Source organism: Hippopotamus amphibius, chromosome 10 (assembly GCF_030028045.1).
Source record: "Hippopotamus amphibius kiboko isolate mHipAmp2 chromosome 10, mHipAmp2.hap2, whole genome shotgun sequence".
NCBI classification, from domain to species: Eukaryota; Metazoa; Chordata; class Mammalia; order Artiodactyla; family Hippopotamidae; genus Hippopotamus; species Hippopotamus amphibius.
This window is the reverse complement of record NC_080195.1, coordinates 112,298,530-112,325,590: the sequence shown is the minus strand read 5'-3', so window position 1 is coordinate 112,325,590 and position 27,061 is coordinate 112,298,530. Positions and strand designations below refer to the sequence as shown.

The 27,061-nt window shown below is 46.0% G+C and overlaps 1 protein-coding gene across 1 annotated transcript in view; it reads left to right on the top strand.

The window, feature by feature from the left end:
• Positions 1–27,061, top strand: part of DSCAM (DS cell adhesion molecule) — a 653,261-nt gene that overhangs the window by 498,920 nt on the left and 127,280 nt on the right. Inside the window, exons 15-16 of the mRNA XM_057696448.1 lie at positions 3,343–3,510; positions 20,950–21,020. Coding sequence (XP_057552431.1) covers positions 3,343–3,510; positions 20,950–21,020 — 239 coding nt within the window. The remainder of the gene's footprint in view (positions 1–3,342; positions 3,511–20,949; positions 21,021–27,061) is intronic.

Genomic DNA, 27,061 nt, shown 5'->3' with positions numbered 1-27,061 from the left:
ATGCTGCAGGAAGACAGCCTCGAACTTGGGGGAAACACAGGTGAGGTCAAATCCCAGACTCACTTCTCACCAGCTCGATAACAGTTTCTTGACCTTCGCAATGAAAATAAAACCCCCTACTTCACCAGGATGTTGTAAGAACCCAATCGAATGAAGTAGTCTGTCCAGACTCTAGCTGTGCATCAGGATGACCCAGAGAGAGAGGCTTTTTGAAAGCACAGGCTTGGGGCCACCATCCCCCAGAGACTCTGATTGCGTGGGTCTGGAAGCACAGTGGTCAGAAAGCTCGGAGGTGTTTCCGATGTACCCACAGATCTGGGGACTGCAAAAGTCACCTTTGTAAAAGGCCTAACGCGGCACCCAGCGAGCTGACACTATGCCAACGCCCGAGCTCTCTTCGCTGCTGGCTTTTGACCGCTACCTTGAGTTCCGCCACAAACCCAGCGTCTGCTCTTCTTGCCAAGGCTGAGCTCCAAGGCTCACAGCACAGACTCGCCTTCCCTCTGACTCCTGGCTGGGGGCGCCCAGTGGTAGACTCAGAGAACGATTCAGAAGCATCCTGCAGAGGCTCTGTTCCGTGTGTACAGCTTCCATAGGGGCCCCTATTCTGAGCTTTCGGCCCTGTCTACACCCCAGAAACACCGTTCCTCCCCTTTGGTCCTCCTGACCCCAATAGGGAGATGGTCCCCACTCTTACTAGGTGCAGGGAACCTCAGCATCCCCTGCAAGCCCGTTTAGCCCAGCCCACACCTCGGTAAACAGACGCCTTGTAAATAATCTTCATGTGACTAATAAGCCCGCCTGATGCTGCGTGTGCTCTCTGCGCCTAGAAGCCACCCTCCCCTTCCTCCACTGGGCAAGGAGACCTGCAACCCTTCCTCACAACCATCTTGTTCCTCGCCCTGCTCTTCCTTCTCATGTCTTTACCCCAACCCTCCCCATCCACACTTGCACCCTCCAGCTCTCGGATGTCCAGCCGTGCCTTTCTGTTTGTGACTTACTCCTCCTAAGAAGTTTCTTTATTTCATCTATGCTATATTCTCGCTAGTTGTATTTCAGTTTGCAGTCTCATCTTCCCAAGTGTCAGGATCTCTCAGGGACTTCTTTTAACTCCTGGGGTTGAATTCTCAAGCACACTTTGTTCAGAATCCATGACCTGCCCATTTGCACATCAGCCTCTGAGATCAGATGTCGCATTTTCAGTCCCTCTCCCAGCTCTTCTCCTGGGTAGCCACTGCCCTGTTTGTATTCTTCTTTTAATGTCATATCACTTGCTAGAGTGTGTTTGGAGATTTAACTAGACTCTCTTCTTCTTCATTCAGTTACTTTAAAATCCTTCAGGATAACACCTTCTTTCTCTTTCTCATCCTTTTCATCTTTAGCCAAAAAATCCACCCTACAGTGTTTTGAACCATATTCCAACAGTCGTGATCACTGACATCATATTTTTCTTTCAAAGTCTAATCATTACAAGAAAGAGGCTGAAAACAGGATCTGATCTCCAAGGACTGCTCCCTTCCTGCCCAAGACCACCTTCTTGGTCACTCCCCGACGGGGTATTCACATGACTGCCTTGGCAGGAGGAGGAGGTGGGCGGTAGATGTCACTACCTCCCTGCAGGCTCTCAGCCACATCCCAGACACACCCTCAGGGCGCATGGCCCGTCTCCAAGCTCAGGTAGTTCTAGAAACCTCCATAATGGCCTGGGCAGAACCATCAGCCCCTACAGGTGTCCGCTTCCTCCTGGGGCTAGTTAGCAACTGTCTCTGCATCTTTCAGTGCCCGGGGTTCCTCTCTGTTGTCTTAAACATCTTCTCCAGAAGCCCTGGCTTTCTCTTTGTGGGACAAGTCTCCTATTTATGCAAAATTTCATTGGTATGAAATTCCCTCCTGTCATTTGTCCTCTGTTGCTTCCTATCCTTCTGCTCTTCCTTCATTTGTTATTTTGCAGCATCTTCTCTTTTTATGTCACATTCTTCCACTCGCAATCTTCTGGACTAAAATGGTTCTTTAGCTTTTAGTTGGAATGTTAGTTGTTAGTTTCTGTTAGGCTCCATTCCCTGATATGTGCGAGCTCTCAAAGGCAGAGGTGAAGCCACATATTCTCCCTACAAGCCCAGAAAACCTCTTGTACTTTTGGCGACCTTTGGACAGAGCAGCCCTCTGAACTTCCATGGTCATCATTAATGTGGGAAAGCGAGTGGGGTCATTCCAGGACCCAGAGGTCTGTATGTTTGCCATTTATTTATTCACCTATGAAACGTGCATTTATTATTTGTCAGGCTCTATGTGAGCAGTGGGGATGCAGCAGTGAGCGCGGAAGCATGGTCCATGCCCTCCTGGGGCTTAGAACCCAGCAGGAACACAGACTCTCAGTGAAACTCTTACAAGTGTGATGATCACAGGGGAGCCAGTGCAAGAGGATCCTGGGATAGGGTTGGGGGGTGGTGAGAGTATCCAAGCACCCTCTCTGCCACCATCTCAGGGGCATCTTGGTTCTTCCACAAACAGCAGCGTCTCTTGACCCCCGACCCCCCACCCCTGCTCAGCACCTGCCCAAACTCTTTCAGGAATAAGAACCATTTGTCGACATCCTCATTACTGGTGGAAGCGCTAGAGCCAGCAGGTGCACCGCTGTCATGGAGTCGCTGATAACCCTTTGTATGAGGCATGTGCTGTCTTTAAAATTAGCTGTGGTTGAAAAATAATTCCAACGATAAAGGATTGGAGATAAAATGACTTCCAACATTCAAAATGAGAAGTATGTTTGATAACATACTTATGTATTTACGCTGGAGACTGAGATGAGCTTTTCTGTGTTTTTATGTGTTTCCTTTTTACCACTCTTCCTTTGGAGAATAAGAGGTCTGACATGGCTAAAGGCTTTGCTGGCCTTCAAATACCTTTTAGAACCAGGGATTTTTTTCTTTTGGGTGGAGGGCTGTCCAAACCATATTTCCTTTTATTGTCTTGTACAATGAGTGCTTGAAAGGAGCTGTTCTCCCCTTTACTGGCATGAGCTTCCGCCACTTCTATTTTCCTCTGTGATTTCTGCCAGGAGGTCTGTTGTGTTGCCTCGGACAAAATTCCCTGAACCCAGCCGCCCTGGGCCTTTGTCCCCCTCAGTGTGGGTAACGAGTGTGTGGTGTCAATCGCGCCCCCTCTGAGGGCCAGCCCGCCAGAACACTGGCAGCATTGCACTGAGAATTCACTTTGAGTTGTAACTTTTTTTCTTTCCCTCCTTCTTTTTTTTTTTTTTAATTCCTGCTTGTGAACTTTCAAAGGCAGAGGGAAAAAACTCACGTCTCTATCTCTTCTTTTTTGAAAAACAAAACCTAAAAGACTCCTGGGATTCTGCTCAGAGAACCAAAGACGTTTCCCCTCAGCTGAACTCGGCCACCATCATTGACATCCACCCTTCCTCCACCTACAGCATCCGCATGTACGCCAAGAACCGGATCGGCAGGAGTGAGCCCAGCAACGAGCTGTCCATCACCGCGGACGAGGCAGGTACGTGCGCCGGGCGGAGGCCCAGGAGCCGGGAGCTGGCTGGCGGGTCTCGGATGGTTAATGCAGCGTCCCAGCTTCGACGCCTGCTCTTCGCTCCATCAAACACGCACACGGCGCTCTGCCGCCTGCTTTGAAGGCACTGCTCTTCAAGTAGGACTTAGGTCAAGGTTCTCACCCCTGAGACTTAAAAGAAAGACATATGAGGCTAAGGAGCTGGTGAGATTTAAAGGACCACGCTGTCCTTACAATCCCTTTGTCTGGATGCGTGGAACGAGGGGGAACAGAACCGTCACCCTCCGTCTTGCCCAAGTGGCCGTGCAGTCGGGGCAGGGAGGGTCGCCTCACTAGGAAACGGTGAGGACATTCTCTGTGTGGGGACAGCGGTACAGGTTATTTTATTGACTAGAAATGCCAATATGTCTGTCATCAACTGTATCGCTCTCTTTTCCTGTTTTACAAAGTATTCTACATTGTGTTGAAGGCGTAGAAAATAGTGATAAGCGTCTTGAAGACAAGACAGCCCACACAATCCTACCAGCCAGAGCTGCCTGTGGACATGATGATGTCACACACTAGATCACTCATCACACACACACGTGTGCTCGCTCGCCCACACATGCACACGTGGACACACAGGGACACACAGCCTTCAACAGGGAGGTTCACACGTGGTTCCCGGGGTGGCAGTAACCTGTTTGCAAAGGACCAAGTGACTGGGCAGGAGTGGTAAACGCTGCCTGCCAGCCCACCTGCTGGCAGGACAGCGGGAAGCAAGCTGCCCTAGGGTTTCTCTGGGGAAGGAAAGGTAAGGAACCACGGCCTGGCTCAGCTTTGGGGGGCAGAAGAGTGTCCAGCCCCAAACCTAGTTTTCTTTTCCTGTCCCCAATCAGAGCTAACCAGTCAGGAGGGTGGCAGCTTGGTCCAGACCCCTAGTTCTCCATCACCAAGATTAAGGGATCATCCCCAAATGTCTAACCTTCCACAAGAGGTTGCTGCATCTTTCAACTGGGGTTGTTCTCGACGCCCTTCCCACCACCTGCTTCTCTGTTACCCTCACTGATGGCACGTCACATAGATATCACCCTTCTATATCTCTTGAGGACTTGCCTAAAATTTGTAATCCGACCCCCACCATCTCTTTAACAAACCCCACATTGTTAGGTATGTCAGTTATTTATTTTTTAATTGAAGTATAGTTGATTTACTATGTTGAGTTAGTTTCAGGTGAACAGCAAAGTGATTCAGTTCATATATATATTCGTTTTCAGATTATTTTGCATTATAATTTATGACAAGATATTGAGAATAGTTCCCTGTGCTATATAATAGGTCCTTATTGCTTATCTCTTTTACATATAGTAGTATGTATCTGTTAATTCCAAACTCCTAATTTCTCTCTCCCCATCTTTCCTTTTTGGTAACCATAAGTTTGCTTTCTATGTCTGTGAGTCTATTTCTGTTTTGTAAATAAATTCATTTGTGTCATTTTTTAGATTCCACATATGTGATATCACATGATATCCGTCTTTGTCTGATTTACTTCACTTAATATGATAATCTCTAGGTTCATTCATGTTGCTGCAAGTGACATTATTTCATTCTTTTTTTTTTTTTGGCTGAGTAATATTCCATTGTATATACATACCTTTTTTATCCATTCATCTGTCAATGGACATTTAGGTTGTTTCCATGTCTTGGCTATTGTAAATAGAGCTGCTATGAACATTGGGGTACATGTATCTTTTCGAACTAGTTTCCATCTTTTCTGGATACATATGACCAGGAGTGGGAATGCTGGGTCATATGGTAGTTCTATTTTTAGTTTTTTTGAGGAACCTCCATACTGTTCTCCGTAGTGGCTGCACCAGCTTACATTCCCACTCACAGTGTAGGAGGGTTCCCTTTTCTGCACACCCTCTCCAGCATTTATTATTTGCAGACTCTTTGATGATGGCCATTCTGACTGCTGGGAGGTGGTACCTCACTGCAGTTTTGATGTGCATTCCTCTTCCATTTTTCGTTATCATCAACACTACTGTGATGAACATCCCTGTGATATATCTTTTACTATTTCCAACATTATTTTTTACGTTAAGTTCCAAGCAGTAGGATTGCTGGATCAAAGCAAGTGCAAAAAGTCTGCCTTCGTGGCGATGCACACTCAGCACTGTCCTCAGGAAACGGGTTAACATTTCCTATTTTCCTGAACTATAGATGAGGGTTCATTTCTTGAGTTCTTGAAAATTGTTTTCAAGGGTGGGGGACGGGACAGCTTCACGCTTCAGTCCGAGGCCGAGCCGCCTCTAACACTCGGAAACTCTTGTGTGATTTCTCATCTGCAAAATGCACGTGATAATGCCTTTCTCCTCTTCCCCGCAAACATGTTGGGTAATTGAAAAAAAAAATCCCAGTCTCTGAAAGTACTTTGCATTGCTCAGAAATAAGTATGAAATGAGTGTTAATAAGCTCCTGCAAAAATAGAATCTTATTTAAATATTTATGTAAACAACGCACTAACTTCCTGGGATTTCATCACGCTGGGGATTTAGGGAAATAAGCCACCCCCGAAATGAAAACTTAGGCTGAGGGCTGAGCCTTCTCCTCCCTTTTAGCCACTTTTCTAACTCTGCCCATCTCCTCAGCCTTCTCAAGGAGGCGATGTTTCTCCGGTGGTGTGTTTCGCGCTGCCTTCCCCACGGCCACGACCAGGGCGGCTGCTGTTGCTTCTCCTGTGGTTTCCGCTGTGATCTCCCTGCAGCTGGCAGTTGCCATGGCAGCACTTCTCTCTGCAGCCGGGAGGCCAGGTGAACAGCCGCTCCTGGTCACTGGTCACCCGTGTGCAGCCCACTCCAGGCGTCTCCGCAGACAGAGGGATGCAGAGCCCCCCGCTTGGCCCCGGGGCTGGCCTCTGGGGCTTCACCTGGGCGCTGGCGGCCCCGCAGCCCATGTCATTTACTGCTCAGATGAGCTAGGGGAGAATGCAAGGGAAGGTCAGGCTCAAGCAAAGGAAAGCTGCAGAGCAGAATCTGGCTTTGTCTTGGTGTGTAGGTTTGCGTGACTGAAATCAAAGTCATTTTCTTACACGTGACTCACGCAAAGCGGAGCGAAGATACCCTCTCTAGCACTGCCCGCAGTGGCCCTAGATTTTTCCTGCCACCTGCTGGTGAGGGCCTCCAAGGCACATCTTTAGAGAGCTGCCACCACCTCGCGAGAACATTTCCCAGCTCTTACTGCCCTCTTTCCCTGAAGAAATGAGGTCATCACTTAAACAGTGACCATCCCCAGATGGAAGCTTCTGGAAGCCGTAGAGCCTCCATTTTTATGGCAATGCAGCGCCCGAGTCTAGGCACCTGAGGACGCCTCTCAGTGACCACCTGCTGAGGAAACGAGCCTGCAGGTGTAGGCCTGGGTCTCCCCCATCCTATCACCCTATCGCTGCCTTGAAGCTACACTGGACTCCCTGTGGGCTGATGGGCGATGAGGCCCCTTCCTGCCCCCTCCCCTGTGTACGAGCTGCGCCCACCCCTGCCTGGAAGCCCTGCAAGGTCTGCGCCTCCTCTCCTGTCCTCTCCCTTGAAAAGCAGGCCGCACGTCTGCCCAGGTGCAGTACCTCTTCCAGTCTCCGGGGGATGCTAGTGGCTCTTCCTCCAGCCCCACGTGGAAACCTTTCTGACAACAGCCTTTGAGCCATATCGTCATCTCTACAAGGGGCCGTGGGCCACTCGTGGTTCCACCCCTCCCGTGTGTCTGGCACAGGCAGATGGCTCCGTATACGTGGATAAAATGTCCTTAAACATGCCTTACAGGATTCTCTTAGAAATACACATCCTGAGCTGTGTGTTTGTGTGTGTGTGGTGAGCAAATTATATAGGGGATTAAAACCACACTGACATTTTGAATGGTGTCATGAAGAGAGAAAAGGAGAGAAAGGCAACAGGGTAGGTCTGGAAGGTGGACAAAGAAGGAGGCAGGAGAGAGGAGGCACAGCCCTCAGCTCTCTAACTAGGATCATGGAGGCATCCGAGCCCACAGCCGCAGCAGAGTAGATAGCGGTTACCCTTCAGGCTGGCCACACGCCCCAATTACCCAACACCCTCATCCTTCTTTCAGTTAAGTGTTCAGCAGACAACAACACTTGGACCAAATTCCACTCACAACTCTCACGCTAAGAACGTTTTTTGCATTATAAAAAGAAGAAAAGGAAGAACACGCGACAGACACTGTATGTAGCTTGCAAAGCCTAAATCTTTATGATCCAGCCCTTTACAGAAACAGTCTCCGGATCCCTAACCTGAGTCCTGCCAAGACGGGAATTTGGGTTTGGATTCCTGTTGTGTCATCCATCGCAAAACTGAGAGGAAAAGGAATCACTGCCCCTCGTGTAGCAGCCGCACTTGATGTTGGAAAACAGAATCGTTCCAAACACACAGCAGTGGGGTGGTTTCCATGGGAGAGTCACAAACGCATCCCCAGGCCCTCTGATACACTTGAGCCTGGGAGACAGCCCCACAGCACAGATCACACTGTCTAGCGCACCTCCCGACTCCCCTCAGCAACCCTTAGCCCCCGCAGAGAGGAGAAGTGGAGACATGGGCAAGCATTTGGAAGATTAGCTCCAAAGGACAAGAAGGGCACACTGACTGGCCAGGTGTCCTTGACGGCGATCAGCACGTGACGTCCACAGCTGATCCTCAGCCAAGACCAGCTTCCCCACTGGCAGCTGTGCCCTGAAGGCCACGTGCCACCTAGTGCCTGTGACCGAGTTGGGAGTGGCTGATCCTGTCATCATTTTCTTGATGAATCTGCCCCAGAACGTGAACGTTCAATTATGCAGGAGCTCATTGAATAATCCCTGAATTTTCAGAAGCGCCGGAGAATGGAAGGTCAGGATTACAGAAGGGTCACCACGGAAGCCGATGGGCCCAGAACAGAGTTATCAGGCTTTGCATCCTCTTTCATCACATCCCAGAGGCGCAGCTCTGATCTAGAAGCAGAGTTTCCTGTGTGCTGAGCTGGAGGCTGAGGGGAGGGGATGTGAAGAGGGCTTAAGGAATAAAAGGCATCAACAGGTAACAAGAGACATGTGAATAGAGGTGCCTGTTAGGGCCCAGTGTGATGTCATCTGTGTCCTGCAAGGATGAATCCACTGCACAGGGTCTGCCCTCTGAGAACCAGGAGTGCCTTACACCTGAGCCTTCAGCAACCTGCTTCTGTAATTGTCGTTTTGCTACAGCCTCCATCTAGAGACATTGGAAATTAAGCCTGAATAGATCACTGCCCCCTTTGCTGTTCCTCATCTGTGCTCCATATATTCCCGCTGGCTATCTTGGAATGTTCTGGAATTATTCTGGAACGGTTTGGAATGTCTTCCCCCCTCCCCAACACTTCCGTCAGGTCTTTCCTCCAATAGCATCTTCTCAGTGAGCCCCACCCTGACCCCCCCCCCCATTTAAATGTCAACGCTCTCAGGCATGCTTGGCCCCTCCCTCCCGTAACACTCTCCTTTTTGAAAAACAGAATCTGTACCATCAGCGTACCATGTAATTAGCTGATTTATTTTGTTTATGGTCTATATTTTCAGTCCCTTCCACGAAGGCAGGAATAGTTGTCTGCTTTGTTCACTGCTGTGTCCCAGACACTGGAACAGCATTTGATATATAATAGGTGCTAAATAAATTAACAGTTTAAATGGATAAGCTACTTATTGGATAAATAATTATTAAATGAATTCATCCTTTCCCCATCTAGGTGTCAACCGCTCTCGTTTTTATTTTGATTTTACTAAACTCTGTCTTGGTCTCCTATGCCCAGAAAAGAATATTCTGCTCACCCAGGCTTCTTTTTGTTTTCTTTTTTTTTGCCACAGTGAGCGGCTTGCGGGATCTTAGTTCCCCAAACAGGGATTGAACCCAGGTGCCTGGAAATGAGAGCGAGTCCTAGCCATTGGGCCACCAGAGAACTCCCCACGCGGCTTCTATCAGAGATAAGCATGTGGCTGTACATCATGAGGGTTCCCCTTTTTTTGCACATTTTTGCACCCCAGTCTCTGCCCAGTTTGGGGCCTGGTGCACGATAGGCCTTCAGTAAATTCCCGAATGAGGAACCGGAGATAGAAGGTTGGGAGTACCTACCGCCTGTGCTCAGCACAGCCCCATAAGCAGCTAAGCCCCAGGCCTCTGGGTGAAGCCAGGAGACCGATACGTGGGAGAGGGAATTATCTGAGGGCAGAGGGGAGTGTTGAGGCTTGAGTCTCGAAGTTCCTTTCCTGCCTGGAAAGGATAGAGGGACATCGTGGGTTTGACAATTAGGAAAATTCTGTCATCCCTGTATTTTCAGCCAAACAGAATTAGTAGAAGTTGTCTTGCCTAGAAAAACAGTTAGGAACTGTAAATTATAGTCCTCACCTATTACTCTTTTACAGACTGAATTGTTTTAGCTTCTGTAGAAACGCAGAGATTATGCATTTTGGAAAATCACGATCGTCGTTAATACTTACCTCTAGCCGTCTCTTCCCACGGAAAAAACCTAAATATTCTGTTTAAAAAAAGAAGAAAAAAACATGCTTTCTACTTATAGTACAGCTTCAATTCAGGAGCATTAAATAAATTCTTAAATGTCAGATGTCAACACAATTTTCAAATTTAGTTAAATCAATGGATGCCTAATAGTTGATCTTCAATCATGTCAGCACTGGGAATTCAATCTGCCTTGGATTCTTATTTCACAGAATTTGTCCTTTTGCAATGAGATGAGGACCCATGAAAAAATTACAGCTCAGGAGTTGTAAGGAAAGCACTACGATGCTGGAAACAGACTCATTTTTATATCATTTTTAAAGGGTTTGTCTTATAATGTTTTAGAATAGAAAATTCAGCACCCAAACAAAAACTCTTCCTAATTATATTGGGCACAGCTCCAGTGTGTGTATACGGGTTACATTCTTTTAGTCTCTGCCATTAATATATAATTTCTATCACTTTTCTTTTAAGAGAGGAGAGATCTAAATGCACACACCTCAGAAGTCTCTGCCTAGTCTCTTCTAGGCAGAAGTAACTTATAAATAAATTAATAATAAACCACAGAAATATTGACAGGCTAAGTAAAAAAAAAAGGCTCTGTGTTCTTAAAAATTGTCAGGTCTGTCCCGGAGGCAGGGACTATCCCCACACCACTTCACAGAGGCCCTTCATAAAATGCCAGGCCAGACTGAAAAAAACAAACTGTCCCCAATTCACACTCTATGTTTTCTAATAGAATCAAGGGCACTTTTTAAATACCCTCTTAGTACCTTTGTTTCTTTTTTGGTTTCTTCCTTTTCTTTTTTTTAAGAACTTTCATTGAGATACAGTTAACATAAAATAAACTGCATATATTCAGAGTGTACAATTTGGTATCCCAATCTCCCAGTTCATTCCCCCCAAATCCTCCCCACTTTCCCCACTTGGTGTCCATATATTTGTTCTCTGCATCTGTCTCTATTTCTGCCTTGCAAACTGGTTGATTTGTACCATTTTTCTATAGTCCACATATATGTGTCAATATACCATATTTGTTTTTTTCTCTTTCTGACACTTCACTCTGTATGACAGTCTCTAGGTCCATCCATGTCTCTACAAATGTCCCAGTTTCATCGTTTTTTACAGCTGAGTAATATTCCATTGTATATATGTATCACATCTTTTTTATCCATTCATCTGTTGTTGGGCATTTAGGTTGCTTCCATGTCCTGGCTATTGTAAATAGTGCTGCAATGAACATTGGAGTGCATGTGTCTTTTTGAATTATGGTGTTCTTTGGGTATATGCCCAGCAGTGGGACTGCTGGGTCATATGGTAGTTCTATATTTAGTTTTGCAAGAAACCTCCATACTGTTCTCCATAGTGACTGTATCAATTTACATTCCCACCAACAGTGCAAGAGCGTTCCCTTTTCTCCACATGCTCTCTAGCATTTACTGTTTGTAGATTTTCTGATGATGCCCATTCTGACGGGTGTGAGGTGATACCTCATTGTAGTTTTGATTTGCATTTCTCCAATAATTAGTGATGTTGAGCAGCTTTTCATTGCCTCTTGGCCATCCGTATGTCTTCTTTGCAGAAATGCCTATTTAGGTCTTCTGCCCATTTTTTGATTGGGTTGTTTGTCTTTTTGATATTTGATATTGAGCTGCATGAACTGTTTATATATTTTGGAGATTAATCCTTTGTCTGTTGATTCATTTGCAAATATTTTCTTCCATTCTGAGGGTTGTCTTTTTGTCTTGTTTATAGTTTCCTTTGCTGTGCAGAAGCTTTGAAGTTTCATTAGGTCCCACTTATTTATTTTTGTTTTTATTTCCATTACTCTAGGGGGTGGATCAAAAAAGATCTTGCTGTTATTTACATCAAAGAATGTTCTTCCTATGTTTTCCTCTAGGAGTTTTATAGTGTCTGGTCTTACCGTTATATCTTTAATCCATTTGGAGTTTATTTTTGTGTATGGTGTTAGGGAGTGTTCTAATTTCATTCTTTTACATGTAGCTGTCCAATTTTCCCAGCACCACTTATTGAAGAGGCTGCCTTTTCTCCATTGTACATCCTTGCCTCCTTTGTCATAGATTAGTTGACCATAGTTTATCTCTGGGCTTTCTATCCTGTTCCATTGATCGATATTTCTGTTTTTGTGCCAGTACCATACTGTCTTGATCACTGTAGCCTTGTAGTATAGCCTGAAGTCAGGAAGCCTGATTCCACCAACTCCATCTTTCCTTCTCAAGATTGCTTTGGCTATTCGGGGTCTTTTGCATTTCCATACAAATCATAAAATTTCTTGTTCTGGTTCTGTGAAAAATTGATAATTTGGTAATTTGGTCGGGATTGCATTGAATCTGTAAATTGCTTTGGGTAGTATAGTCATTTTCACAATGTTGATTCTTCCAATCCAAGAACATGGTATGTCCCTCCATCTGTTTCTGTCATCTTTGAATTCTTTAATCAGTGTCTTATACTTTTCTGAGTACAGAACTTTTACCTCTTTTGTTAGGTTTATTCCTAGGTATTTTATTCTTTCTGCTGCAGAGGTGAATGGGATTGTTTCCTTAATTTCTCTTTCTGATCTTTCACTGTTAGTGTATAGAAATGCAAGAGATTTCTGTGTGTTAATTTTGTATCCTGCAACTTTACCGAATTCATTGATTAGCTCAAGTAGTTTTTTGGTGGCATCTTTAGGATTTTTTATGTGTAGTATCATGTCATCTGTGAACAGTGACAGTTTTACTTCTTCTTTTCCAATTTGGATTCCTTTTATTTCTTTTTCTTCTCTGATTACTGTGGCAAGGACTTCCAAATCTATGTTGAATAGTAGTGGCGAGAGTGGACATCCTTGTCTTGTTCCTGATCTTAGAGGGAATGCTTGCAGTTTTTCACCATTGAAAATGATATTTGCTGTGGGTTTGTTGTATATGGCCTTTATTATGTTGAGGTAGGTACCCTCTATGCCCACCTTCTGGAGAGTTTTTATCATAAATGGGTGTTGAATTTTGTCAAAAGCTTTTTCTGCATCTATTGAGATGATCATGTGGTTTTTATCCTTCAATTTGTTAATATGGTGTGTCACATTGATTGATTTGCATATATTGAAGAATCCTTGCATTCCAGGGATAAACCCCACTTGATCATGGTGTATGATCCTTTTAATGTGTTGTTGGATTCTGTTGGCTAGTATTTTACTGAGGATTTTTGCATCTAATTTCAACAGTGATATTGGTCTGTAATTTTCTTTTTTTGTAGTATCTTTGTCTGGTTTTGGTATCAGGATGATGGTGGCCTTATAGAATGAGTTTGGGAGTGTTCCTTCCTCTGCAATGTTTTGGAAGAGCTTGAGAAGGATGGGTGTTAGCTCTTCTCTAAATGTTTGATTGGACTTCCTAGGTGGCGCAGTGGTTAGGAGTCTGCCTGCCAATGCAGGGGACATGGGTTCGAGCCCTGCTCTGGGAGGATTCCACATGCCACGGAGCAGCTAAGCCTGTGCACCACAACTATTGAGCCTGTGCTCTAGGGCCTGTGCTCCACAACGGGAGAAGCCACTACAATGAGGGGCCTGTGCACCACAATGAAGAGTAGCCCCCGCTCTCAGCAACTAGAGAAAGCCCGTGTGCAGCAGCAAAGACCCAACGCAGCCAATAAATAAATAAAATAAAGAAATAAATTTATAAAAAAAATGTTTAATAAAGTTCACCTGTGAATCCATCAGATCCTGGACTTTTGTTTGTTGGGAGATTTTTAATCACAGTTTCAATTTCATTTCTTGTGATTGGTCTGTTCATATTTTCTATTTCTTCCTGATTCACTCTTGGAAGCTTATACCTTTCCAAGAATCTGTCCATTTCATCCAGGTTTTCTATTTTATTGGCATATAGTTGCTAGTGGTAGTCACTTATGGTGCTTTTTATTTCTGTGGTGTCTGTTGTAACCTCTCCTGTTTCATTTCTAATTTTATTTATTTGAGTCTTCTCCCTCTTTTTCTTAATAAGGCTTGCTAGAGGTTTATCAATTTTATTTATCTTCTCAAAGAATCAGTTTTTAGTTTTATTGATTTTTGCTATTGTTTTCTTTGTTTCTATTTCATTTATTTCAGCTCTAATCTTTATGATTTCTCTCTGTCTAATAACTTTGGGTTTTGTTTGCTCTTCTTTCTCTAGTTTCTTTAGGTGTAAGGTTACATTGTTTATTTGGGATTTTTCCTGTTTCTTGAGGTAGGCTTATATTGCTATAAACTTCCTTCTGAGAACTGCTTTTGCTGCATCCCATAGGTTTTGGATTGTTGTGTTTTCATTGTCATTTGTCTCTAGGTATTTTTTGATTTCCTCTTTGATTTCTTCAGTGATCTCTTGGTTATTTAGTAGTGTATTGTTTAGCCTCCATGTGTTTGTGTTTTTTACAGAATTTTTCTGTAATTGATTTCTAATCTTATAGCATTGTGGTCAGAGAAGTTGCTTGATACGATTTCAATTTTCTTAAATTTACCAAGGCTTGATTTGTGACCGAAAATGTGATCTGTCCTAGAGAATGTCCCATGTGTGCCTGAGAAGAATGTGTAATCTGCTGTTTTTGGATGTAATGTCCTATAGATATCTATTAAATCAAGCTGATGTATTGTGTCATTTAAAGCTGTGTTTCCTTATTAATTTTCTGTCTGGATGATCTGTCCATTGGTGTAAGTGGGGCATTAAAGCCCCCCACTATGATTGTGTTACTGTCGATTGCCGAGACCAGCTCGGCGACTCGAGGCGAGTGACGGGTGCCGCAAGCTTGAAGAAGACACAGACACAGACTGAAGAGAAAAGTGGGACGGGGTGGGGGGGGGCTCAAGACCTCTCAGATCAAGAGCCCTGCTGACTCATCCCAGGTTGCTTTTATTGAGTTCGTGGGCTAACATTCTCAGGTTACACTCATAAACAATCAAAGGCCTCACATGACTGAGGCAATTATCTTTGTTTACTTCCTGGGTCTGAGTTGAGCAGGTGTGGATTTGAGCTGGGGGTGGAGAGCAAAACAGCCCTGGGGGCAGGAGACCTCTCTCAAATATTACGGGTCTGTGCCCCACCCGTGTTGGCCCCTCTGTGACTGTGCCTGTCTTAGGTTGTTCCTCCCTTGAGGAATCTTACCCGTCTCTGGCTAACCAGTCATCCTCCAGGGCCAAACACGGTGATATAAGGAAGGTTCTATGCACCACCCCTGTTGGCCCCTCTGCGGCTGTGCCTGTCTTAGGTTGTTCCTCCTCTGAGGAATCTTACCCGTCTTTGGCTAACCAGCCATCCTTCAGGACCAAACAGGGTGATATTAGTCTCCACGCCCCGCACCCTCAGCTCCTCCACTGCTCAAGCAGGACATTCTGAATCCCATCGCTTGGCCCACATACTTCAACATTTTCAATGTTTCAAAAAGGTTCCGGAATGTCTTCCCACAGTCGATTTCCTCTTTCATAGTTGTTAGCATTTGCTTTATGTATGGAGGTGCTCCTATATTGGGTGCATATATATTTATAATTGTTATCTCCTCTTCTTGGATTGATCCCTTGATCTTTATGTAATGTCCTTTCTTGTCTCTTGTAACATTTTTTATTTTAAAGTCTATTTTATCTGATATGAGTATTGCTACTCCAGCTTTCTTTTGATTTCCATTTGCATGGAATATCTTTTTCCATCCCCTCACTTTCCATCTGTATGTGTCCCTAGGTCTGAAGTGGGTCTCTTGGAGATAGCACATATATGGGTCTTCTTTTTGGATCCATTCAGCCAGTCTGTGTCTCTTGGTTGGTGCATTTAGTCCATTTACATTCAAGGTAATTGTCAATATGTATGTTCCTATTACCACTTTCTTAATTGTTTTGTTGTTGTTTCTGTAGGTCCTTTTCTTCTCTTATGTTTCCCACTTAGAGAAGTTCCTTTAGCATTTGTTGTAAGGCTGGTTTGGTGGTGCTGAATTCTCTTAGCTGTTGCTTGTCTGGAAAGCTTTTGATTTCTCCTTGAATCTGAATGAGATTCTTGCTTGGTAGAGTATTCTTGGCTGTAGGTTCTTCCCTGTCATCACTTTAAATATATCGTGCCACTCCCTTCTGGCTTGTAGAGTTTCTGCTGAGAAATCAGCTGTTAACCTGATGGGAGTTCCCTTGTATGTTATTTGTCATTTTTCCCTTGTTGCTTTTAATAACTTTTCTCTGTCTTTAATTTTTGTCAATTTGACTACTATATGTCTTGGCATGTTTCTCCTTGGGTTTATCCTGCCTGGGACTCTCTGTGCTTCCTGGACTTGGGTAGCTATTTCCTTTCCCATGTTAGGGAAGTTTTCAACTAGAATCTCTTGAAATATTTTCTCGGGTCCTTTCTCTCTCTCTCCTCCTTCTGGGACCCCTATAATGCGAATGTTGGTGCATTTAACATTGTCCCAGAAGTCTCTTAGGCTGCCTTCAGTTCTTTTCATTCTTTTTTCTTTATTCTTTTCTGCATCCGTGATGATCACCATTCTGTCTTCCAGGTCACTTATGCATCCTTCTGCCTCAGTTAATCTGCTATTGGTTCCTTCTAGTGTATTTTTCATTTCAGTTATTGTGTTGCATATCTCTGTTTGTTTGTTCTTTAACTCTTCTAGGTCTTTGGTAAACTTTTCTTGCAACTTTTCGATCTCTGCATCCAGTCTTTTTTCAAAGTCCTGGATCATCTTCACCATCATTATTCTGAATTCTTTTTCCAGAAGAGTGCCTATCTCCTCTTCATTTAGTAGTTTTTCTGGTGTTTTATCTTGTCCCTTCATCTGGTACAAAGTCTTCTGCCTTTTCATTTTCTCTCTCTTTCTGTGGCTGTAGTTTTCAGTTCCACAAGATGAAATAGTGCTGAAACGGCTTGATTCTACTGTCTGCCCTCTTGTGGAGGAAACTATCTAGGAGGCTCGTGCGTGCTTCCTGATGGGAGGGACTGATGGTGGGTTGGGCTGGGTGGGTGGAGCTCAGAAAAACTTTAATCTGCTTGTCTGTCAATGGGTGAGGCTGTTTTCCCACCTTCTTGGTTGTTTGGCCTGAGGCCACCCAGCACTGGAGCTTAGAGACTCTTTGGTGGGGCTAATGGTGGACTCTGGGAGGGTTCACACCAATGAGCACTTCCCAGAACCCCTGCCATTGGTGTCCCTGTCCCCTCGGTGAGCCACAGCCCCCCCCACCTCTGTAAGCAACCCCCCAACACCAGCAGGTTGGTCTGGTTCAGTCTCCTATGGGGTCACAGTTCTTTCCCCCAGGTTCTGGTGAGCACACTATTTTTTTGTGTGCCCTCCAAGAGTGGAGTCTCTGTTTCCCCCAGTCCTGTGGAGGTCCTGCAATCAAATCCTGATGGCTTTCAAAGTCTGATTCTCTGGGGATTCCTCCTCCTGTTGCTGGACCCCCAGGTTGAGAAGCCTGACGTGGGGCTCAGAACCCTCACTTTAGTGGGTGGACTTCTTCAGTATAACTGTTCTCCAGTGTGTGAGTCACCCACCCAGCATTTATGGGATTTGATTTTAACGTGATTGCGCTCCCCTACCATCTCATTGTGGCTTCTCCTTTGTCTCTGTATGTGGGGTGTCTTTTTTGGTGAGTTCCAGTGTCTTTCTGCGGATGATTGTTCAGCAGTTAGTTGTAATTCCAGTGCTCTTGGAAGAGGGAGTGAGCGCACGTCCTCCTACTCCGCCATCTTGATTCGTATCTCCTCTTTGTTTTTAATTATGAATATACCTCAACAAGACAATGAAGGCTGTGACTATTGCCTGCCATCCCCTGAAAAGGCTGCAGCAAAGGCCAAAGGATGCAGAGTGGGCGGTGCCCCAACATTGCCTCTGGTTCCTGGCGAGCAGGTTCCTTGTTCAGTGTGATTTAGCACAATTAACTTAAAATAATCAAGCATCAGTACAGCCGTCAGACCTCAACATACTTTTTCAGGGATTTTTATAGATGAACCACATGACCCCAGGCCTCTCCATGTGGGAGAGAAACCTGCTTCACATGTTTTCCTTGGAGCTCATATCGAAATGTTCCTGCATAAAGGGCTTGACCCTGTGAGCAGAGACATGGTGCAGAGACGTAACTGATCACAGTTAGAGATGCCAGCCTCTCTCTGGGTTACTGTTCCAGAAATTAGCTTCAGCGCGAGCACAGCCTTTTCACCTGGAGAATCGATAAATCCAAGAGGCTACAGGACCCCCAGAAAACTAACTGCCCCGTGCCCTGCTGGGGAGCGAGAGGTGTGCTCTGAGTTTCAGCACCCATGCAGGGCTTCACCCTTCAAAGAAAGGACTCGCTCTGGACTCGGTTCCTGAGGCCACACAGCTTCAAGTCTGTTGGGGAAAGAGGGAAAGACTGACATGTAGACATACACCTGACCCTGCTGTGCCGGGTCCCCAAGCCGAGGCGGGGGCTCAGGGGCACAGGCAGAAAACTGATGGAGGGAAAAGACAGGCTCCGATCTGCCCGGGGCGGGTGTGTTTCGGTTCCCCTGAGATGTTGGACGTGGCCGGGACACAGGTGCGTGGAGCTGGGCGTGCACAGAACAGATGCCTGCAGAGGAAGGCAGGGCACAGAGAAACACAAAGTTAGTGCGAGGGGCGAGGAGTCTGAAGGGTGCTCTCAGTCAGTGTCCCCTTTAAAGAGGTAAAGTGAAGACCAGAATTAATGTTTAGGAACGAAATTGACACCGGGACCAGGCAGAGATGCTGGGCTGGAGTGGGCTGTCAGGGTGAGAGGCTCTGAGAGCCTCAGTGAGGGTAGAGACAGGGAAGGCAGAGGACAGAGACCTTTAGAAGAGGTTTCAGCAAGGGCTTTGCTTCACTGCGGATGCAAGGCAGGCAGAAGGGAGCAGCCTCTACACTGGACTCCCTCGCTGGTTCTTGTAAACATTTCCAGCAGCTGAGCAGACACCTCAGTACGATGTCCCCACTTCCCTTCAAATTCATATTTCTCAGATGTAATGAACTCTCTTTTCTGGACAACCGGCTTCCTCTCTTGGACCCTTATGTTACCATTCTCCCCCGTCCCACGCCCCGGACTGTGGACTTGCCCCTGCTTCATCCTTCGTGTCGGGGAGTAGCCCTTGGGTCCTCTTACCCTGCTTAGTAACGATCGCAGTAGCACTTCTTCCCTGCCGTTGTCACTGCTTACCCTCAACCCACCGAGCGACATTTCTCCTGCACGTGTCAGCGGCCTCACAAAGCCTTGCAGCCGGCCCGCTGGCTCAGTTATATGTTATCCTCAGCAGTGAAATCACCCCTGCCCGCCCGCCCGCAGATCAGTGTTCTCACGTGCTGGGCACACTCTTTCCCACAGGCCACTGCAACAGTCCAAGCCTCTGTTGTGTTCTTAGTGGCCACTACTCTCCCCTGCCTTTGCCCCTTATGATTGTGGTGAGAAGAGACTATCAGATTTGAACCTGCTTCCTCCAAGGAGCCAGCGTACCTGCGTCATCTCTCACCTTGCTTCCCTCCCCGGCAGGTCTGCTGAAGCTCCTCCTTGCTTCCTCCTCCTCGCAGCCCAGCGGTGCCGGCCCCTACACCCCCCTCTCTCCAGCGCCTCCTCTCCTGCTTCTGTCCTCTGTTTCTCTGCTGGGACATTGTTCCTTTGAGTGTAACGTTTCTCTCTGTTATTTGAATTTCTCCGACCTCCCCCGTAAAAAAACACCCAGTGAGAATAATCATCATTACTTCTTATATATGTTCTAAGCACACTGTTTTCATAACAATCCTGACATAAATTTTATTGTCGCGTTATAGAGAGAAGGAAACGGAGGCACCTGTAAAAAATCACACAGCTGCTAAGCGAGGGAGCAAGAATCTGAGCTCAGGCAGGAAGATTCAAACGCCCATCAACTTCGCAGCTGCATCATGGTATCAAAAGTGCTTTCTCTGAAAAAGAGAAAACATGTTTCCCGTGCTCTCATCTCTCCCCTAATCTGATTTCTCTTTCCGCTTCCTCTCACTTCCAAACGCTTCAGGTTGGTTTCTGTTCACCAATCCTGAATTCTCATCTCACAGTGCTCCTCGCTCTTCTGCAAACTGTCATCGCCACATCCACAGAAATGGCCTTTTTGCAGCTCAGCAGGGATTGAAAACTGTCCTTCCGACAACATGTGGTCACCCAATGGGGTCTCTCCGTGCTGACCCTGGGTTCCCATCTGCTTCCACTTCTCCAAAGATACTGGAGTATGTGTTGTTGTATCCTCATCTTCCTCTCCACGTGCTCAGCCCACTGTTCTGATTAGACGGCAGACTTTTGCTGGACAAGGATGTCTCCTCTCTCTAAGTTCCATGCTGTGTACGTAGTACAGGGTACATCCCTAGAACATGGTGACTGACTGTCCCTGGGAGGTAACTGGCGCCCCTGCAGCCATTGGAAATATAATAGGTTGGGGTGAGTTGCATGCTTTGTCTGTTGTCTGCTGTCTGTGACTGCAGCCCCGGGTTAATAAAAATTTTCCATTGGGAAGTGTGGAGAACTAAAGCCATCAAATAGACTCAGAGGCAGAAGAATCCTTTTCTTCCCTCCTGAAGTAACTCTGAGCATCCTGAGGGGCCCAAAGGCACCTCACTAAACAAAACTTCCAAAGGAACGAGAGGGGTCTTCAGCAGCCACTGTAGTTTTATCAAAGAACTGTTGTTTTATAACTCCCCATTTTACCAGTTTATTAGCTGGAGGTTTATTCATCAAGTTGTCACGGTCAGGGTGAGGAAGAGCACAAGCACAGGTCCCCAAAATTCACTTTTTCTTGGAGCGAGCAAGGACAGAATAAATGTTGTACCAGTGACTCTGCGAAACTGGGTTTCCCACTACAGCTGAAAACACACGTGTGCTGCTGTGTCCTGTCTTCCGGGCCTGCGAGTTGTGGTGTAGGTTTCAGTCCACTCTGGACCCTGTCTCTAACCGGCCTGTGGGTTTTGGTCTTTACAGCTCCTGACGGCCCGCCTCAGGAAGTCCACCTGGAGCCCATCTCATCTCAGAGCATCAGGGTCACCTGGAAGGTAAACCCCAGCAAGCACTGATCTCCCTGGCACCTTTTCCATGGGGGTGGGGAGCACTTCACTCACGTGAAGTGTTATGATGCCAAGGCATGGGATGCTTTTTTTTTTTTTAATTTTTATTTTATATTGCAGTATAGTTGATTTACAATGTTGTGTTCGGTTCAGGTGTACACCAAAGTGATTCAGTTATACACATGAAACTTTTATCTTGCAAAGTTGCTTAGAAGGCCTTCTATGAAAATCCAGTACTTGTGTCCACACTTCGAATACGTTTACAGCAAATTCCGTATCTACAAAGTGTAGTTGTTGAGCCTTGTTTTTAGTCTTTGAATCACGATTGGGTCCTAAGGGCTGCTCTCCACGCAAATCGGGAAACAGACCATGCCTGACCACATGCGTTCATTTCATCCCAGCGGAAACTTTTGTCATTGCTTTTCCTGAATTGGCAAATCACCGTGTGGCAGACAGTCCACCGAGCGGCAGGGTTGAGAGAGGTCCTTGCCGTGCCCCCAGCTAGCGGTGGCTGTGCACACGCCCAGGGAGGAGGGTGCTGGGCCAGCTGCGGTCTGAGGCAGTGGTCCTCCCTCCACCACCCGCCGGCGGGGTCTGTGGATGCAGACGGGCTGCTGCAGAGCCGAGGGCTCGTTGCCAGCTGCTGGGAGAGGAAGCTTGAGCCCCAGTGCAAACAACTGCGCTGCTCAGCACGCCGTTTCCTCCAGCCGACAGGTTTTCATAGCAAAACTTTCTCAGTGAAGGAAGCAGCATTGATTGATATTCTGCTCTGAGCTCATCACAGACCAGCACAGGAGGCGACGCTGCCCCAGGGTCTTGAAGTCACTGCTGTGCTGGATGAAACTGCTGGAGAACTAGCCACCCCCTTCGTGCAGTCTTGGAGCTGGCCGCCTTCGTCCAAAGTCCAGCTTATCTAGAAGGCTGTTACTGGGTCAGCACATCTGCAGAGGTGCACCAGCTTTTCTAGTTCTGGGTCTCTCTCATCGCTCATGCTCTCTTCTTACCTCCTTCCTCATCCTGTTTTCTGTGTTCTCACTCAGAGAAGACAGTAAGTGCCACAGGGAGGTCTTCAAACCGCACACTTCTCGTCCCCATGAGAAACCTCACCCATTGCACCTCTTGGTGGGTTTTTTCCCTCCTAGCATCAGCTCTTTCATACAATGACCAGCCTCTATAACAACAACGAGAAAAGGATTTTCAGGGCTGGGGTGGACGCCACCTTGGGTGTTAACACGTGTTAGTGCAGCAAGCCCCCTTATGCCTGCTCGGTACAGCCCGGGCCACGGAGCTGATTCCAGCGGCCAGCACACGGCCACCGTGCCGCTGCTCAGACAGGGCAGGCCGAGCCGGGAGGGGAAGGGGCCGCTCGTCGTTGTGAGAGCACACCCGCCCGCTGCGAGCAGCACACACCGTGCGATGAAAGGCACCCAGCAAGCCACAGCCCCACACGCAGCCCGGCACTCTGCAAGCGGAACGCTGACTCACTCCGTCTTGCGTTAAAGCCTGGGACGTTTCCCCCGCCAGCCCTCCGCGTTCTCTTGCATTTTGCCACTGAAAAGACTAGCTATTATGGTGGCCCCTAGAGCTTTCTGTATCCTGCAGGAGAGAGGTGTCTGTCCACAGAGTTCTTATAACTAAAAATAGAAACTTCAGAGGTTTAAAAGCTATTGCATCCTTTCTGTCTCCATAGAAAAGCAGCAGGAAAAGTCAGTAGATTGCAGTTAAATGTCTTCTTAATGTCAAAAGGATGAACAAGTCATAGGCTACTGAAAGGAGGCTCTGCCTCCATTAGACTGTGAACCGGTTGTACTGTCCTGTTCATGGAACCGTGATTTTTCACAGGGTAGTGGACTGCAGACAGGGATGTGGGTACCACTGAGTGGAGTAGGGGCGGCCCGTTGATCGGCTGTCATTTCACACTGGTCTGATTGTGTCATGAAAGTGTGTCACTGATTCAGCCAAACTGTATGCGATTCTAGGTAATCCAAAGTACGAGATGTTACATAAAATATGCCTTTACTTTATGGCATGAAAGTCCCAGATTTACACTTTGTGTAAAGAGGCTAATAGGAAAGGAGGAGAAAGAAGTAAAGAAAGAGGAAGAAATTGTGTTAGCGCAAAGAGGGGGCCACACATCTGTCGGCTGGGATGGAAATATTGGAAAGGTCATGAGAAAACTCATCAGGAGTAAAAGATGCACTCAGTGCAGAGACATGAGCTAGAGGGAAGAACAGCTCCGGGGTTTGGGTGAGAATATAGCCATTTTAGACACTAAGCTTCTGAAAGGTCAGGAGCAGTTTGGCAGCCATTTCATAACATCAGAGATAGACGTTAAATTTATATAATTATCCCTGTACAAGCATCATTTTTGTAACATACTCCTTCTAGTGAATGAAATTAACAACTTTCCCTTTTTATCTTAGCTATTTCTTTCACCAAAGAAAAGTTTCAAATGTTTAAATTTTCAAGTCCAGCAGAGGCTGCCCATGGCTTACGAGCTATAGACCAACCCCCAGAGGACAGCCCAGCCACCACCATCAGCCTGCGGTACCCTGTCTCAGGTCCGCCTCCCTCTCCTCCCCCAGTCACAGGGGACCGTGCAGGACCACGCTGTCCTCTTCTCTCCTCAACTGTCACCGCTGCTCTCAATGTTTGTAGCATCCCCCCCAGCCCCCACGCCCCCGCCTAGTCCTACCTGACTCCCTCTGTGAAGATGTGTAAATCACCAAAGTGGAATTAGTTGTTCAACCCTTTGTGTTACGCACGACGCTGGGCTCTAGCTCTGTGAAGTCCATATCACATGCTTTCCACCATCCATTTGGTTGCATCTCCTCTGCTGTCTTGTGAGCTCCCTGGAGGCAGGGAGTGTCTTTACCCTTGATCCCCGTGGCTGGCAGACCTGCATGAATGAATGAGTGCATATGTGAGTTGGGAATGACAAGTGTTCCTGCCATACTAGCCTCTGAAGCACATGTCTTTCAGAAACTGCCATGGAGAAGGCCCCCTTTCAAGATCTCCCAACACCAGGCTGTAAGATGGCAAGGGTCTAATTCATGCTACTGTACAACACACTGGAGCATAGAGTGAGTGGTGGGCACCCGAAGGTGTGACCCACGGTCAGTGTACCAGACAGACCAGTCACTCTGCACGTGGGTTTCTGCTATTATTTATTGCAAAATAAATGGGAGTAATGATCCAATAAATGTGTGATACGTTTTAAAGGAAATGGGCATCTGAGCATTACTGAAATGTTAGCCCACAGGAAGACGCCCAAGAACCAGGACCATGTTAACGTGTCTATACTACGGAAGATAAAGGCTCAGAAAGGGCTCCACCATAATGTTATGCATTTTGAGTTCCATAAAGATGATAAGAAGTGCCTTAACAAGAACTCGAGGGTTCTAAGTAAAAGAAAAATTAAGTAAAGAATAATAAAGTTCCACTTCCTAGGTCTTGCTCCACACCCCTTGAAAAACAAAAAGGCTTGCATAAGGCTTTTACATAAGTGAATACAGTTTACTGCATGTTTCTGCTGCAGTTACTCAAAATCAGAAAGAATATTGAAGGCTACGGGTTATTGATAACCATGTATTTGATTAGGTACCTGAAAATTATAAAACTAAAGGGGAATTCTTTGGTTTTTCAGAAAATTCCGATTTTAGTCTGTCTCCTAAGTATAAAAATACTGGCAGAACAAGTCTCTTTTAGCAGTTCCTGTTACTTTCTCTTCTGCTCAGTCTCAGAATCAATGAGCCCATTTTCCACGAATTGAGGACAGTTCGACGGCTATTTACGTGTGCTCGTTAAATAAAACTTTCAGGGCTTGGAATATTTAATTACTTTAGATATCTCAAAACACTTACCCAGAGAATGCAATTTAAGGCAGAGACTTTTTTTCCTATTGACATAAGTGTTTTGTTTTGTTTTGTTTTGAATGGGGAATCTTTTTAGAGCCATAGGCTATCCTGAAAAGATGAAATTTTCAACTGCTTAAATATTGCATGGCTGAAAACAGTTGTGAAACCGACTTAGGATAAAAATCCTGAGAATGATTTTGCCCCTTTCTCGCCCTTTGGTATCATCCTCTCTGACTGAGCTCTTATTTAGAATGAACAATATAGCAGCGGAGACACAATCTCCATAAAAGATGAACATTGAGTATTTCGGGATTTAATTAAATTTCAGTAACCTGAAGAAGACTTTTAACTCTATAGAGCACCACATCTCCACAGTCCCCACTAATTCCAAGTAACTGAGGCATCATTACAATCTAGTATATGTTCCAAAGATGAGCTCTTACAATGGGAAAATGGCTTAGTTTGTCATATAAAAACAAAACTGCCTTATTGCCAGTGACCTTGATAGCAATGACTGAATAAACGGCAGAAGCCACTTGACTTCTACATCCAAATCCCTCTTCCTCCAGGGAAAGGCATGCCCCACTGGAAAGGAGCACCTGGTATTTCCTGGCGGGGATTCCTGGGAAACCTCTCTTCCTGAGCCTTTGCTCTCTGCCAGGCACAATACTCATCTCTTACATGCGTTATGCCACTGGCTCCGTGTGCTGGGGATACCAGTTTTGTACAACCTCCTGAGGCTGCAGGGATTTGCCCAGAATCTGAGGGCTCGTGATGTCGGAATGAGAACCCCTACCTATCTTGGCTATTTGACTCTGCCCACCAGGCTTCTAAGCAATTGATGCGCTAAAGCATGTCAAATGCCAAGACTGCGCTTGTGCATGGAAAGGTTCAACAACTATTATTTCCTCTTCCTACTCCTTCCAGCCTCATGTTGCAAATGTTACCCAACCCCATTAAAGTGAAAGGAAATAGGTAACCTGTACTTTCTTTCCAAATTGTAAACTTAACCTTCACATAGCTGGAATAGTAAGTAGAGACCCTTCTTTCCTGTCAGTTGAAATTCAAAAGGGTCGCTTTGAAATTAATTTTGCTTGATTTTTAAACTCTCACTTTAATCCTTAGGCTATGAAAAAAAAATCACAAAATTTACATTTCTTTTATGAACTAGTCAGCTGGTTCTAGAGTTGGATTTTCTTCAGTTTTATTAAAAATCCTGACGACCGACACGCCTGACAAATTGTTAAGGAACGGTCAGCCCTGCTCGCGTTAGCAAGTCTTACCTCTTTCCCCATGATGAGAGAAGAAAAATTCAAACTGATTTCAAAACTTCTTGGTCATCCACATAGAGTAGGATTTTTCTCTCCTAACGTCTTACAGTTGACCAGACCATAAGCTCTATGAGGGTAGAGGGCATATTTTATTTGTTATACGCTCAGTAGAAGCATAGCCAATATTTGTTAAATATGTGAACCACTCATCCTTCACCTTCATGTTAAAATATGCATGTAAAGAGGGGGTACCTTTCCTTTGGAAACCTCTGGACTCCTTAAAAAGCCCTACATGAATATATTAGCATCTTACTTTTTTGCACGTTTAAAATACACAGATCCCTTTCATAAAACCATCCATTGCTTATTTGCTTCTCTGAAATATGTTCTGCTTTTCTCCCAACCTCCCCATTGGATTAGCCCTCTTGGTTTAGTCACGTGATTGGCCTTTTCCTAGGACCCCAGTCCTCTGTCCCAGAGCAGAGCTGCCAGCCTGCCTGCCCCAAAGGTCCTGGCCGGCCTCGCATCAGGATCGGAGGCAGTCCTCTTGGTTGCCAGCCTCAAAGGGCAGCGAGAAGATGCTGGCCAGCTTTCCAAAGGCTGCTGAGCTGCCAAAGGTGTGGGATGCCCGCCCACACCTGAGCATGCTGGGAAGACAGGTTGGCTGGGACTCAGCCTAGGAGGCTTGTCTCCGTCCCATCCCAGTGAAAAGACTGGACCTTTCAGCCAATACACCCTCACAGGACATAAATTGAACTTGAACTAAGGACACAGATCAAGGCCAACTCCTTTCATCAGCTGGCAGTGCTTTCAGATGATTTCTTCTGAGAGCTTCCCGTGGAGCTTGGATGAACCTGGCATAATACAAGATACCTGAGGACACACACCGTCCTTGTTCTGT